This window comes from Babylonia areolata, chromosome 1, assembly GCF_041734735.1.
Source record: "Babylonia areolata isolate BAREFJ2019XMU chromosome 1, ASM4173473v1, whole genome shotgun sequence".
Classification (NCBI taxonomy): Eukaryota; Metazoa; Mollusca; class Gastropoda; order Neogastropoda; family Buccinidae; genus Babylonia; species Babylonia areolata.
The window spans coordinates 44,027,074-44,043,754 of NC_134876.1; the positions used below are offsets into that span (position 1 = coordinate 44,027,074).

At 42.0% G+C, this 16,681-nt stretch overlaps 1 protein-coding gene across 1 annotated transcript; it reads left to right on the forward strand.

Moving 5' to 3' along the window:
- The first annotated feature begins 8,676 nt into the window (after nucleotides 1-8,676).
- On the forward strand, nucleotides 8,677-13,982 carry LOC143282520 (aquaporin-8-like). Its single transcript, XM_076588226.1, has 5 exons — nucleotides 8,677-8,987; nucleotides 9,772-9,898; nucleotides 12,285-12,496; nucleotides 13,531-13,680; nucleotides 13,937-13,982. The coding sequence occupies exons 1-5, from the start codon at nucleotides 8,677-8,679 to the stop codon at nucleotides 13,980-13,982; spliced, it is 846 nt and encodes a 281-aa protein (XP_076444341.1).
- The last annotated feature ends 2,699 nt before the right edge of the window (nucleotides 13,983-16,681 follow it).

Below are 16,681 nucleotides of genomic sequence, written 5' to 3' on the forward strand. Positions count from 1 at the left end.
TCAGCTTCTGTTTTTTTGTTGTTGTTTTTTTCACTGTTTTCAGTTTTGATAGCAGAGTATGTTTGTGCTTTGTTGTTGCTGACTCTATGTGAAATGTTTACCTTAACGGAAAGCCAGTGTCATGTATAAACAGGGAGAAGCTGTTATCACAATGTATCAGGAGCAGAATACCGTTTTTACTGGAGCACAGGAGACATAGTCATACCATTCTTACTACTGAGTACTTCTTGTCCTTTGTTTTACGCAGTGTTATCCCGGCGCTGCCTGTTACAGCGTACCTTTCTTGTCTACAGTGCCAGACCTTACTCCGCAGTCTGCTGTTGGCATGTGCACTCAGAACCCTGTAGCACTTGTCACCTGCAATCGCCTGCCGTTTGTCCAGTTTTCAGATCCCCTGTGTCCTTTTCTTGTATTGGAGGGAGAGGGGGTCGTTTAGACACTTCCAGTTTTATGTGATTGTTTTCTCCCTGGCAGTGGACGGCTGGATTACATACATGCTTCTTACTTGTGTTTTCCCTGTCTTACCTCGTTGACTGCTTTTCGTGTGTCTTTGTGGAATATAGATGGGCCTTGGTCAGAATGTGTGCATGTACGTTGTATATTTTTCAACGCAAGTTTTAAGATAAAAAAAAATGTGTTATTCAAATGTCTTCATATCGTACAGTTTTACTCACCACCGTGGAGAAAGAGACCCATGAAGATGGTATATCGGAACCTGAGCAGAGGCCAGAAAGCACGCAGCCTGATACACCTTGTGAGATTGACAGTAACGCTCCTAAGAGCATCATAAGCGTACAGACTGGGAGAATAAAGTCTACCAAGAAAGTGAGAATACAAACGGGCAAGGTTCTTGAGAATGAACACACCACAGGGGCATCTGAGGCCTTGCAGAGCAAGAATGAGGATACTTCAGACGTAGAGCCACTCATGCTGGAAGAGTCCTCCTCTGCTGAAGACGTTTCCCAAACTGGCTCCAGTTTATCTGAAGACAGGAATAACTCAGTTCTTTGCGCTGTCGAAGATACTCTGCCTTCCTCCACAGAAAAACCAACCAAAGTACAGAAAGATGCGAAGATTAAGTCTATGACAATGGGTAAACAATATTTTAGCCGGAAAAATCCACCACCAACACTTCGGTCTAACAGAGTTTCCAACGAGGAAACAACAAACATCAAATTCCAACTAAAACGAGTTTCAAGACCACAGACAGCAAAGCAGTTCAGACCAAAGCTCGTTATCAATCCAAGGCCTGATACAGCCACGTATCCCAAAAGGAAACCTGCCAGAACCAGAAAGTCTCACTTGTCAAAGTCTGTTAAGTACACAGGAACTGGTTATACTGAAATACCTAAACCTCGAATGTGCTGGACGACCGGGAAGACAGATGTGATAACTTATAGAGACCATGGAGTATCTCCAGATGCTGACAGCAACTCTGACAGCCAGTTGTCAGACTCATATCAACAAGAAAACAACAGCAACAGCAGCGTCAGCCCAAATTTATTTAATGTCTCTTCCTCCGAGTCTTCTGGTGAAGCGTACTTTATGACTAGTGACTACTTTCATTCTGGCATCACATCATTTCCCAATGCATCCGTTCTGAACATGAACTCTGATGACAGGCGCCACTGCACTGACAGCTTCGAAGATGCTACCGACGAGAGTAAGTTGAACACGCTTTGCAGTATGTCACCTGCAGATGCTGACCTTCTATCAGATGATATTGTCCAGACTGTCACGTCTTGGAGTAACGTGCCCGAACTTGGTCAGGCCTTCACAGGAGAGATGTCTGCAGCCACCCGCTCCTGTTACTCTCTGCCACACTCTCCGCTCTGGGCAGGATCAGACACTCAGTTCCTGCAAGCAGCCCGCCCCGCGCCTGACAGCAGTTCAGATGCGTTTTACTCAGACAGCCGTATAAAGAGCTGGGTGGCTGACGTGCAGGACAGTTTTAGCTCCCCTGCCGTTGTCAGCGGCAAGTCCCAAGGCCGTTCGCCGGGAGGTCAGGACAGTCGCCCTCAACACCATACCGTGCCGCACAAGCCACCCAGCAAAGGAGCCAAGCAGAAGCGCGCTGTACAGCACACGGCTCTTGCTGAACGCATTGTGCCGTCAGGGAGGGCTTGTATCCCTGTTGCTGCATGTCCAGCTCCTAAACACGTCACTTCCAGTCTCCTTCAGCAAGTGTATGACCCACGCAGACTCAGTGTCCGATCAGCTGCTAACGAGACCGGAAGGTCAAGCGCACAAAAGAGACCACTATCCAGATTACCAAACTCTTCGCCGTTTAAAACTGACAGTTCCAGTACCTATGGTCGCTCAAAAGAGTGATGCTACCGTCATTGAGACAAATGTGCCCATGTGTCATTTGAAAGGTACGCGTTCACACTTGTTGGAGACATCATGCAGGAGGTACTTTGTCAAATTTCACCGAAGACCTCAACATGCACAGATTCAGCAAGCACCGAAGACTTCGAAAGACAGATTCTTCATTTTGTGGCGAACTTCAGTAGACGCATGTGTCCGTACTTTGAATTGTGATACGTCTGTGACGCCAAGACACCTGTCTGTCTCAAAGTGGATCTCAAAAGACAGTTATCCTTCGCCAGTACCTCATCGACTGCCAGATCTCTTTATGATAACTCTTAGAACTACATGTCAAAAAGCTTATAACCATCTTCCAGCGTGGGAGACATTTGATGTACACTGAGAGTGGATTTTAGAAAGGACGGAAGGTGAAAGTCTGTCAGCTCACAGAGTGGAAAGATGTGGCGAACTGGTTCACGGTCAACGGCAGCTGGATTTCATGAGTGACATGTACAGACCAGTACATAAAGAATGTGTTGGCTACTTGTATGAGGACAGAGGATTCGCTTCAGCATTTGTTGTGACTATTTGAATATTATCAGTTTAACTGATATCCTCATCTTGCTCGCTCTATCTTTGTCTCTCTGTCTGTCTGTCTCTCTCTCTACCCCATTCTCTTTGACGTTTCATCATTGTCCTTTATTTGGGAACACTTCCTGTAAAGTCTGATCCAGTAGCAATTTAATTCCTTTTTTAGTGGTGAGTGAATGAGGAAGTTCGTATTTGGTATCCATGATCACAACTTCCCAGATCATACAGCCCCAGTGATTGAAAAAAAACACCTATCAACTTAAAATGAAGAGATGTTCTTTTGTCATTGCCGTCTGACAATGATTTTAAAATCCAGTCGGGAATTGAATTGTTATTAATTAAATCGTAAGGAGATATGAACGACTCTATGTGTGTGTCTGTGTGCGAACGCGCGTGCGCGCATGCGTGTGCGTATGTGTGCTTACGTGTGTGCGTGTGTATAAAGGTGGTGGGGAAATGTCACAATGTCAGAGCCTGTTGATATGTGACACAGATACAGTACCTATTGTTGAATGGGTCTCAGCTTGTTTGGACGTATCAAGCAACAATGCAAATTTAAACACAGATGATATGTGAACTAATTTCAGATTCGTAATACTCAAAAGAAAAAGAAATGATAATTAGCTGGTTCTGATTTTAAAAGTGAGAGTTGAACTGGTGTGCACGTTTTAGCTGCCCGGCGAAATTTGATCAAGTATAAAAACAAACGAACTGAATGCAGTTTTACCTGCCAGAATTAATTAAGTAGCAAAACAAACGAGGTGAGTGCAGTATATATGAAAAAAAATGATAAAAAAAGAAAACTTTTTTTTTTAAAAAGAAGGTACATGCTTCATTTTTACCGTTCCGTGCATTCTTTGTACGAGTATATCAATTCTTTGTTGTTGTTTTTACCGTTCTGTGCATTTCTTTGAGTTCATCAATTCTTTGTTGTTTTTGTTGTTGTTGTTTGCATTTCACCATCTTCGTTCATTTCTTTGATTAGCTGCGCTTGCCTGTTTGATTTTACTAAATGGGTGCTTCTCTAAAAACGTTTTTGTTAATTTCCTTTCTAAATTTTGATGTTCTACTTTTTGAATTTGCATTACTTCATATTTAACTTTGAATGTGCACGTATGTTTAGAATTATATGATTAAAAAACAACAAATGAATGTTTCGGATTTTCTTTCCAGTTTCAATTTTTCAGCATCACAGTCAGGGATGTTACAGGAGTGTGTGTGAGTGTGTGTGTGTGTGTAGGATTGTTTTTAAACATAACAATACCTTTAAGACCTGCAGTGTAATAGTATATTTGGGGAAAAGTGTCCAGCGTTTTATTAGTAAAGGTGTTTGTGCATGAAAGTGAAAAAGAGAGAGTGCGGTGTGTGTGTGTAATCTTGTGTGTGTGTGTGTGTGTGTGTGTGTGTGTGTGTGAGAGAGAGAGAGAGAGATGTGTAGAGAAACAAATGTGTGTGTGTGTGTGTGTGCGTGAGAGAGAGAGAGAATAGCATGTTACACAAAAATATATACACTGCTTTAAGATTTCGATACATTACACTTACATTTTTATCCACATATATTGCTAAAAGAAAGAGAGACAGAAAGTGTGTGCATATGTGTGTGAGAAAGGTAGTGAGAGAGAGGTACGCATGTATTCATGTCATGGACGCATGCTTTACAAAACAAAAAAACGCGAGCTGTATGTCAGTATTGTTATGTGTGTCTATGTAAGCGTGTGTGCTTTTTTGACTCACTTGTGTAAACAAAGTGAGTCTATGTTTTAACCTGGTGTTCGGTTGTCTGTGTGTGTCTGTGTGTCCGTGGTAAACTTTAACATTTTCTCTGCAAATACTTTGTCAGTTGACACCAAATTAGGCATAAAAATAGGGAAAATTCAGTTCTTTCCAGTCATCTTGTTTAAAACAATATTGCACCTCTGGGATGGGCACAAAAAAAAAGAAAAGAAAAAAGAAGCCTAATTATATGCAAACTACATTTACTGTTATATTTATGTTTTTTGTATTCTCTAAACTTGGCACTTTGATCTGATATTCTGACACAACAACAAGAGCAGTCATTATTATCATTTTTTGTTCAAACAGGAACTTCTTTTGCTAAGCATGGAAGTTTTATTTATTATACAAACGTTTTGGTGCAGATAGTAAAAAAGGGACTTCTCATCTTAAACATTACATTTTGAAATTTTACTCAATACATAAAAAGCTTGTGTGTTTTACTCTCAGAGTACAGGGCTTTCACTATGTTCATTCGCCCAAGTGGTCTTTTTCGGAAAATACTAAAATCAGTACGACGAGTGGACTTTACAGATCTGTTGGCTGAGCCCTGAAGGTCATGGGCAAAAATGAATTGCGTACACATATTTATACATATTCAAAGCGCGTGCTCATATTCTTCGCGAACGCGAACGACGCCATTTTGTTTCAAGTTGTTGACCTGCCCGTTCAATCATATATTCAATGGACAATACACGATAACATGTGATGGGAAGTTGGAGAAGGAGACTGTTAAATATTTATTCAGAGAAAGATTTGTGAACGCCTCATCACTTACTGGATTATGCCCCAAACTGCCATAAAAATATCCACAGAATCAGTCGGAATTCACAGTTAAAAATTGTAAACCATGCGAGTTAATGCTCTTGAACTGATCACGATGAAACGAAAAAATTTCCGGTCTTGACTTTTCTCAAAATGAAGTCCTTTTCACTTCTTACGACGTTTAGAAGTACTTGTACTTGGCTCTACTTGTTATTAGTTTAACAAAATACTAAATTTTCATATCAACTTTAAAACTATAAAACTAGAATGAACACAAAAGAGAAATTGAATCGACCGTGTCGTACTACATTCCCGTCGGGTGTAACTAAATTTGTACATCTATCTAGATCTAGTGAAAACGGCTAAATGTTGCAGTGTGATTGCGGCGATAGCCATTAAAAAGAATTTTATATTGCCCTTAAAGATTTTTTGAATGCCCAAGATACACCAGAATAATATGATTTAAACAGCGTTCTCACTGCGAATACCGCAATTGATTTATCGCCTTTTAAAAAAGTATGTTCAAATGTTAAATTTTAAAACGTCAGTTAAGGAGTCACGATAGTGTAATGGATAAGGCAGTTTCTTCTCACCCGAACACGCGGGGTTCGAATCTGTTTAGGACTTCTTATTTTTCTTTTTTTCTTTTTCTTTTTTTATAAACGCGAAGCTTTATAATAACAAATACAGAACACATTTTAACGATTAGATTTTTTTTTTTTTTTTAAGTGTATCACAAGTGAGTCTTGAAGGCCTTGCCTCTCTTGTTTCTTTTCTTTTTCAAAACTAGACATGTGTTTCCGTAGTAACGTGTGTGTGTGTGTGTGTGTGTGTGTGTGTGTTTATGGAGAAACTGATATTTATCCAGTGTGATAGTGAACATGATATTACTTCGATTTTGGACCAGCTTAGTGATATTTAGCGCAGAAAAATATTCTGGAAAAATATATTTGATATTACTTGACTTATATGGAAATGGTATTTATACTTCAAAATGGATTCGTTGTATCAGACAAATTTTGATAGAAGTAGGGTATGACTGTGATTGGGCTGCTCAGTTCTTCTTGGAGAGGGAATCTTTCTGCAAGAATGTCAACATTGCTTTGAGAGATAGTTTTCAAAATCAATGGAGACATGCTCTTGAGGCGAGTAGTAAATGTTTGTTTTATCGAAATTTCAAAAGTGGATTTGGTAGAGAAAAATATATAAGTCAAATGCCTGATAATTACGTTATCAGCTTCTTCAGATTTCGAAGTAGTAATCATAAGCTGGAAATAGAAACAGGGAGACACAAAGGCATACCACGAGAGTTACGGCTTTGTAAGGTTTGTAACATGACTGTGATTGGTGATGAGTTACATTTTATAATGTAATGTCCCAATTATGATCAGTTACGAAATAAATATGTTCCTAAAAAATATTTGTCTCCAAAATCGGTTTTTAATTTTTGTAATATGCTCAAAGGAAGCAAAAAAGTCGTTTTAGCTGTAAGTAAGATGATTAGATTTGCAAATGTTGCCCAGTTATACTTTTGGAGTTGAAAGACATTTGTGTTTTCTCAACTTTTATGTGACATTGTTGTGTATTTGGAAATGTTTGTTCTGGGCATGAAAAGTTTATTTTGTAGTAATCCTCCATACTCCAATAGGAGTGAAAGGATAATTAAAACTTGAAACTGTGTGTGTGTGTGTGTGTGTGTGTGTGTGTGTGTGTGTGTGTGTGTGTGTGCTTGACTGTGTTTCAGAGAAGGGAAAGAAAAGGATGGAGGTGGGGGTAGACAGAGCCCATCTTGAAAATTCTCCACATTGTTCTTCACGACCAGACCACTTTCACGAGTGCATGATTGTTGCCCTTTTTGTTTTCCAACTGCATCTCTTATTCTATCTCACTGTCACTGACTCACACACACACACAAACACACACACACACACACACACACACACACACACACAAACACACGAGCGTACACATACATACACATACTCACCGTGGCGTTCACACTCTTCACAAACACATGCACACACGCACATTCACATGTGCGCCTTTGCACTCCCCAAACATTTTTTCTTCCAGTTGTTTGAATTTCTGACACAGGTAGGCAGATAACAATCGTCTCTCAGAGTAAGCTGTTGATGGCTATTTTATAGCTGTCGAGAATAATTTCGTATACCCGATGCTTATTTATTGCTAGGATTTTTTTTTTTCAGGTTTGTGCGGAATATTTTTTGCATTTTCAGTGTATTATATTTTTGAGGGGACTTGAACTTAGAGCTCATTTATACTACCACGATCTTGGTATTGCATTAAACATGTATTGTTGTGTATATACATGTAATTGTGTTGTTTTAATAAGTATAAGCTTAAAGTTATTTTCTTGTATTTTATTGCACATTTTTATCACAGTGAGGATTTTCTCATCTGAATGGTTTTCAGTTCAAGTGCCTGGAACTGATTTTTTTTTTTTTTTTTTTTTTACTCAGCGATTCCTATGGGTAATGCTTTATATTCGATTAACGTCAGTGAAAACATATTGTGCACCCGGCTGAATATTTATGTCTCTGTGTCCATCTTGCCTGCCTTCTGTCTGCCTGTCTGACCGTCTCTCTCACACACACTCACACACATGCACACACACACACACACACACACACACATGCGCGCGCGCGTGTGTGTGTGTTCAGTTTGTGTGCGCTTGCCCGTTTGCGTATATGTAGCCCATTTCTTTCAGAATTAAAAATAAAAACAACAACAAACAAGCCAGCACAAACGAAGAATTAAAAGCTCCGCCCTGGGCCAGAAGTCACTGACTATTTATGCCGTGTGAATAAGACGATCCACAGTTATGTTACTTTCCTTTCTCTGTGATAGATCAGTGTCGCACATGTGTCAAAATAACGAGGCAAAGGGGCGGAGTCTCTTATCTTGAAGGACACTTCACGTGGACACACTGAGCTGGTCACATGAAAACATCCTGTGACACTCTTGCACTCTTGTCATTCGTTGAACCTCATGTCATTGTCGATCACTGCTCGTCAGCACGACTCAGCGGACTCGGCATTACATCGTCTCTCTGCCACTGGCTTCATCTGCGTTCATGGGCTGTAGTTCCCAGGTTTACGTTCACTCGTAGGTCTATCCAGGGTGAGTTTTCACGTGCATCAGTTTTAACCCTTGTCCTCCCGCCATTTTAGGCAGCCATTTCGGGGGAGGGGGGATCTCTTCGGGTCTGTTTCCGTCAAAATGTCGGCTGCAGCCACAGAATTTTCCCCGCTCATTTCCTCATCACAAGAACACGTCAGCGTCAATTCCGGTGCGGTTTCGGATTCTGGCGGAGGAAGAAGGTATGAGGAGTACGTGCGGCCCGTGTTAGCGGAACTGGTGGGTACCACGCTGTTCGTGTGTGTGGGAGTGCTGTGCGAGCAGTACGCCGCCGCTGCCACCACTTCAGTGCCGGGGATGGGGACCAACTCTGTGGCTGACAGTTCCATGTGTGTGGCTGTGAGCCAAGGTTTGCTCATCACCGTGCTGGTCACGGCTTTTGGGGACATCAGGTGGGTACCAGAGGGGCTGGGGGAGGGGCGCGGGGGGAGGTGGATGATAATAGGTTTTACCGTGTCTTCCTTCCTTCCTTCCCTCCTAGCTTCCTTCCTTCAATCCTTCATTCCGGCCTTTCATTTCCTCATTGTTTCTTTGCTTATCGCGGTTTCTCCTTGAAAATCTTGTTCCTAGATACAAACACACACACATGCGCGCGCACGCAAGCACGCACACACACACACACCGACACAAGCGCGCACAGCACGCACAGACACACACACCCACAAACGCGCACACACACACGCACGCACGCCGGCAAACACGCATAGTATTTGTGATTTTAGTTAATGTGATTTTTGTGACCATATTTTCGGCTTGACTGTAAGTGGATTGCGAACACGCACAACGATGTTTTGAAGATGGTTTGTGTGCCGTGTGTGTGTGTGTGTTTGTGTGTGATTGCATGTGAATGTGCGTCTGGACGGTATATATATATATATATATATGTGTGTGTGTGTGTGCTTGCACGTAAATGTGCGTCAGGAATACATATATATATATATATATATATATTATATATCGGTACAGACAGAAAGATCTGTGAGTATGTGTGTGTGTGTGTGTAGACATTCTGCGTGCTGTAGTGAGTGTGCATACAATAATGTAGCCTATGTGTGATTCATACTGCTCTGCTCACCGTAATGCCATGCTCGGGCGGTTTTCGCCGTCATTCCAGTCATGTGCAAGAACTGAACTAACCCGTGTACAGAGATTCTCTCCTTCCTGTCACCTTTGCAGCGGAGCGCACGTGAACCCTGCCGTGACGTTTGGAGTGCTGTTGGCAGACGCCGTCAGTGTGGGCAAGACTGTGCTCTACGTCATCGCCCAGCTGGCAGGCGCTCTTCTGGGGGCTACTCTGTCCAGGGTGAGGGTGGGCGACACAGTTGTGGGTTTGGTTGGTGGTGCTGGTGGTGCTGTTGTTGGTTTTCATTATACTGATACCTACACATAGAGAGAGACAACTATATATATGACAGATATATATATATATATATATATATATATATATATATATATATATATATATATATATATATATATATAAGAATGATAAAGATTTTTTAAAAACAACAACAACAAACTATTCTCGCTTTGTATGAAGCTGTCTTACTGGTAAGTGTGCAACTGTTTATTCGTATGCTCGAATCTTCCTTGCCCATTTTTGTGTGAAAACTGTTTTGTCCTTTCGTATGAAACTCCTTTATGTCCAGTATAATATCTCAATGATGATGATAATATTAATACTATAACAACAATAAGAAGAAGCAGAAGAAATGTATCTGTGTAACGCAGTGTAGCGACAATCAAGGCGCTTTCACATTATAATCATATTCTCACGCATGTTTAACTCTGAAGCAAAGCAATGAAAGATAAAAACAAATGAATATATATAGAAAGAAGGCTCGAGGAAGTACATGCGGAGACATAAAATGGAAGGGGGTTAGTGGAGGAACTGTTTCGGTAAGAGGCAGGTGAAAAGAAAAGAGGCCAGACCTGATAAAAGAGTTGAGTGCAGACGCCTGACGAAACGAAAGGGGGAGCTCATTCCCATCGTTACCTAACCACCTGAGACAGAGAAAGAGCAGTGGCTCTTTAATTGGGTCTGGAGCTGATTGTAGAGAGCGAGTTGGGATGCAAAGGTGAAAGCAGCCATATAATTTGGATGGACAGATTCGTTCATACATTTGTGACAGAAAGTGATGAGCTTGTACTTGATCCGGTGTGAGACAGGGTGTCGGTTGAGATATTGAAAGAAAAGAGTGATCTGTTTATAATCTTTTATTTCTGAAGAAGAGTCGAGCTGCAGAGTGCTGAATGCGCTGAAGTGAGGGAATGAATAAAGCAGGTAAGCCAGAAAACAGAGAGTTACAGTTGTCGGGGAGAGAGAGAGATAGGTGTCGAGTTCAGGTGTTGCGTCAGAGGACAGATATTTCTGAACTCGAGCAGATAACCATTCGCAAAACCAACCAGAAACATCCGCATGAGAAGTGTCCAACAAGACTCGACGCCTGTACAGTGGTAACACCGTTCAGTACAGCTGAGATTGAGAGATCAAGTCCTTGAAAGCAGGAGAACATCACCAAGGAAAGCCTTAACAGGTGTTGACCCATCTCGATTAAACTTACCCATGCCATCAGCAGTTGGCAAAGTTAATAACTGAGATTGTCGTTGAAGGCTACTCTGTATAAATTGGTGTGTGGAGGGAAGTGGGGGGAGCGCGGGGGTTAGTGAGAGCGAGGTTATGAACTTCCCATCTTCTGCTGAAACGTTTCTTTCATTCCTTCAACTGACCGTTTCCATCGCCATCACTATACACACAACACTACTGATATGTCATAGAGGAAACTTTTTTTTAAAAACCCTAGCCCAGTGTCAACACACCGAACAAGAACAGTTCATCCAGTCAGGCCACTGTCATCAATATTTATCGAAACAATTAAGGCAGCCGACGATCGATAACAAACTGACGTATGGTCACTTGATAAGTTTACGGACCGAAGGTCCAACTCCCGATTGATCGGTTGACAGTTTTTTATATTTTAACCCCTTGACTGTCGAACTTCGATGAAATGAGATTGTTGCATAAATTTGAAGTAGTTTTGAGTGGTGCAGTCGGTTTTGCCGAAAAAACGCAATGCACTCCATCGAGGAAGAAGCCCAGATACAAAGAACGGTGACTGACAGTAGTGGTATTGTGGTCTGTAAATTCCATCTCATCCCAGTAAAGTGACAGTCCTTCACTGACAGGCATACTCATCAGTGGCAGCCAGGGGGTTAGTCAGTGATAAAAGGGTCGAGGTCGGTCAATCTTGTTGATCTCACGAGACTTTTATATAACAATCCCGCGCGCTGGCCTGCATCTGTTTTATCACCTGGTTCTGGTTGCGTTCTTCGTGGCCCAGTTTCTGGGTTCTTATTCATGATCTTTTTCTGTTTGTTATACCGTACCAGTTTGTAATATGTTTTCTGTTAAGCCATTTTATTCATCCGTTTATTTGTTCATTTATTTTTGCATATATCGTTTATTTATCTGTATATTTGTTTATTTATTTATATGCTTTATGATATATTATTTTCCTGTTGCCTTTGCTCCAGTCCTTGTACCCACACATCAACAAGGCCACGAGAACGACCGACCTGATGTGTGTCTGCGTGTGTGTATATATGTGTGTGTGTGTGGGGGGGGTGGGGGGGGCGCTCGTGTGTGTGTGTGTGTGTGTGTGTCGGTGTTACATCTCCCTGTCAACCAGGTTATTCTGCCCTCTCACCTGTACACGGCCATCGGGGGAGGAGCCCACACGCTGGGGTCGGGGGTGGAGCCGGGGGAGGGGGTGCTGTGCGAGGTGGTGCTGACCGCGGTGCTGGTGCTGACCGTGCTGGTCAGTGCAGTGGACCCCCGGACCAAGTCGCCCCTGGCCCCGCTCGCGGTCGGCTTCGCTGTCATCGTCAATGTGCTTGCAGGGTCAGTTCCTAGCTCTTGGCCGGCCGGGGTTCCATGAGGCGGATCTTTTTGCAAGCGCTAAGCTTGCTTAGAGTTTAGAATGATGTGGAATTCACTATCGTGGAGTTAAGAATATTCTTAACGATAAGCGAACTTAACGTTGCTAAATTCACTCATATAACCCACCGCTGGTGGTTTTTCGTTGGTGGTCATCTATTGGGGCATATGATTGTCGCCGGGTGCGCGTGACTTAAACTGGTTGAGGACTGTGCGGAAGTGTGTGTGAGTGTGTGTGCGAATATGTGTATATATAATGTGTGTGTGTGTGTGTGTGTGTGGCCTTCGCTGGCAGGGTCAGTATCCATGATCTCTGTTGTTTCTATTTGGTGGTCTTTTTTTCCTTGTGATCAGTTGAAGGAGTGGTTTTTTTCTTTGCTTTTTGTTTTTTGTTTCATGTCACGTTTTTCTTAAGGTCAAAGCAAATACAGATTTTGACAACAAATTATAAGCATCATATTAAGCATCGGTATAGAATTGTTGACACTTTGCTTACTTAATGTGTAGGACCATCATATGTATCAACACATTCCGAAGGAGCCTGTGTGAACCGGTTGTGGGTATTGGTTGTGGGCCGGTGTGTGTTAATGTGTGCATACGTGTGTGTGTGTTCGGGGGGTTGTGTGCGTATGAATGTGTATGCACACGGTGTGTGTGCAGGCTAGTCACTCATATTCGCGAGTCTAGCATGCCTCAAAGCTCAGCTAGTTGAGCGCCGAGCTCGCACTTTTCTGACACTGGTGAGTTCGAATCGAATATGACGTGTTACACACATGTATACAACCCATTATCATCATCTTCCTCCCCTTCTTCTTCTTCTTTGTTCTTTTCTTCTTCTTTTCTTCTTCTTCTTCATTTTGTTCTTCGCATCTTTTCCATTCTTCTTTTATCGTATAGATTTCTTCTTTGCTTCCTGGATATAATGTTATTTCGCTACACCTTTTTGTTTGTTTGTTTTTATTTGTTTTTTTTTTTGTTGTTGTTGTTGCTCCGTGTAGAGCACAGATAACGGGAGGCTCCATGAACCCGGCTCGCAGCTTCGGTCCAGCAGTGGTGATCAGCTTTGAAACGTCAGGGTACTGGAACTATCACTACGTCTACTGGGTTGGGCCTTTCTTGGGCTCCCTGGTCGCAGGGGTTTTATACAGGTATGTGTATTTCATATATGTGCATCACTGATACACACACATGTACGCACGCAGCCACGAAAGCATATATGCACCTACGCGCGCGCGCGCACACACACACACACACACACACACACACACTCATTCGTTCATTCATTCACACACACACACACACACACACACACACACACTAAATAACTCGACTCTCAGAAGGGAAAAAAGACTAACAATAATGATGGGGGGAAAAAGTCGCTGAAACCTAACTCGGTGTTTTCAGGTTGCTGTTTGCCAGTGGAGAGAAACGACTGGTGTTCAAGTCCTAAAACAGTGCTGCTGCAAGACCTGTCGACCCAGCTCTGCCACTAATTGCATCAATAATCATGGGTCAAAATCCCTTTCGCTTCAGTTACTATGGACACAAATCCCTGCCACTGATGGCAACAATTTCCATGGACCCAAAATCCCAGACACCGATCGCGTCAGTTACCACAGATCTATACCACGGCCACATCATTTGCCACATACCCAAATAATTCCGTTCACATCAGATGGACCCAAATCCCTGTCACTTGTCGCATCAGTTAAACCTTAGACTCAAACCACAGCCATTGATCGCGTATGTTAACACACACAAACCCCATCCATGTCGCATGTATTTTCACGGACCCAAAACCCTACCAAAGATCCATAAATGACCACAGACCGAAATCCCAGCCAATGATCTCAGACCTAGAATAGAATAGAATAGATTTTATTGTCATGAAACCTTAAGGTTTATAAGACACAAGTGCAATATGTATATTCTATATCCTATATCCCAAGTGTAACGGATTATTTTTTCTTAAACCCGTAGGCCTGTGTTACTTTCAACCGGCACTCCATCCGAACCAAAAAAAGCACAACACGAACGCGAATCAAGTTGTTTTTTTTTTTAAGAACGCACTCTCACATTTTCTTTTACTTTTTGATTAACTCAATAATATTAATAAATATATAATCAAAGAAAGAAAATAAGTGTTCATTTCCCAACCCAATCAAAAAAACACCAATTCGTTATGCCAACTCACCCCAAAAAATAATTCCTTTCTTTCAACTCACTAAAAAAATATAAACAAAAAGTAAACACACACACTACAATGACGGCCGCCCACATCTCAGGCGCCGACACACCCCCGACGGACGCTGTGGAACACGGGGCACCCCACCAATGGGTGGTCCGTCGTTGGAGGTAGCTCCTGGCATGGCCGCTCTTCCTCAGCAAGTAGTCTCTCCCCGGGACGGCAGTGGTCCAGCGTCTCCCTCAAAACGAAATTAAGTATCCCCATAAGTCTCCCGACTCAACCAGCTATACCCAAATGTCTGCCCCCAATGAATACAGATCAACCATTACATTCACATAAAGAAGCGTTAACGCTCACATCATACCAAGCAGCTCCCAAAATTATTCGACTTGGAGCATCCCCAACATGAAAAATCAATATTCAGCTCACGTATTTTTTTTAAGTAAAATCTTTTTCCACATTAAACACAAACCAGTCTTAGCCGAATATTGGAAAAATTATCAAGAACAAAAATATTTACTTTCTTTGGCAAAATAAAACAAGTCAATAAATACCTTATGTCCAGTATGCTGTTCACAACAGGAATGTTGCTGGCCCATAAGTCAAACAGCAAATGACTGGCATCAGCAAAATAAACCAGTTCAGGGAAATGGAACTGGCCTAATGTTAACAATTAACAGTTTTAAAAAAAAACGGCATTCACGTGCTTCACAATATATCCCACAACAGGACATCGGATGGGAACCTTATGTTCCTGCGTGAAAAATTGTCCGCATTTTCAAGTAGACATAAAAATCAACACGCACAAAAAAAAAAAAAAAAAAAAAAAAAAAAAAAAACATATACAAAATTCTCACCGACACATGTACAAAGCAATTTGTTACACCAAGAAACCTATATCCCAACTAATGATCTGTCAGTTACCACTGCTGGACCCATAACCCTGTCGATGATCAATCAGTTATCACAAACCCAAATCCCAGTATCAGTTACCACAGACCTGAATCCCAGCCAATGATTTCAGACCTAAATCCCAACTAATGATCTGTCAGTTATCACTGCTGGACCCATAACCCTGCCAATGATCAATCAATTACCACAGACCCAAATCCCAGTATCAATTGTCACAGATCCAAATCTCAGCCAATTATTGATCAATTTACCATGCACGAAACTAAATCCTTGTCACGTCAGTTACCACAGACCCAAATTCTATCAAATGATCTATCATACAACACGGACACAAACCCCAGCCAATGATGTATCAACTAACCACGGACCCAAATCCCAGCCAATGATCAGTTATCACGGACCCAGATCGTTTCCACTGATCCTTCGCTACCGCGGATCCAAAATCTTTGTCGCGCTGCTTACCAATGACCCTGTTTACCTCCAAAAAACTGACAGGGTCAACTGCCAGTTCAGTTTCTCCTGTGTCACCTTGGTCCTAGTCCCTGCATTGTCCACGGATCCACGAATTGATGCAAGGTGTTTGCGAAGTGTACTATGGCTGCTTTTCTTTACCTGACGCTTGTTACCTGAGAAAGACTTTGCTTCATTCTGAGATCAGGCAAGAGAGAGAGAGAGAGCATGGGGAGACTGTTGACGCCACTCAGTGTATGCGCGAGCATGAGTACCTAATTATTTTTTTCATAATGTGTGTGTGTGTGTGTTTCAGATTCGTTGATCAGTGTTTATTTATCTAAAACAAAGAAAAAGAAGACTTTTTTGAGATTTATTTTTAGTGACCACAAAATGAGGAATTTACTGTGAGTTCAGGCTCCTTTATTAGTGCATTGTATTTTACTGTCATTGATTGTATTTTACTGCCAGTGGACCTATTAAAAACGTTACAGAAGTTCTTCACTTTCAACGTCTCTCTCTCTCTCTCTCTCTCTCTCTCTCTCCCAGACTCATGGAGACACACGCATGCATAATACTCACAAACGTGCGTGCGGCAA

Excerpts from the sequence above, each read along its gene's own strand:
- LOC143282520 (XM_076588226.1), top strand. The coding sequence starts at position 8,677 with ATGTCGGCTGCAGCCACAGAATTTTCCCCGCTCATTTCCTCATCACAA. Across the intron at positions 8,988-9,771 it reads ACGGCTTTTGGGGACATCAG|CGGAGCGCACGTGAACCCTG; the intron begins GTGGGTACCAGA and ends TCACCTTTGCAG. Across the intron at positions 12,497-13,530 it reads ATCGTCAATGTGCTTGCAGG|AGCACAGATAACGGGAGGCT; the intron begins GTCAGTTCCTAG and ends TGCTCCGTGTAG.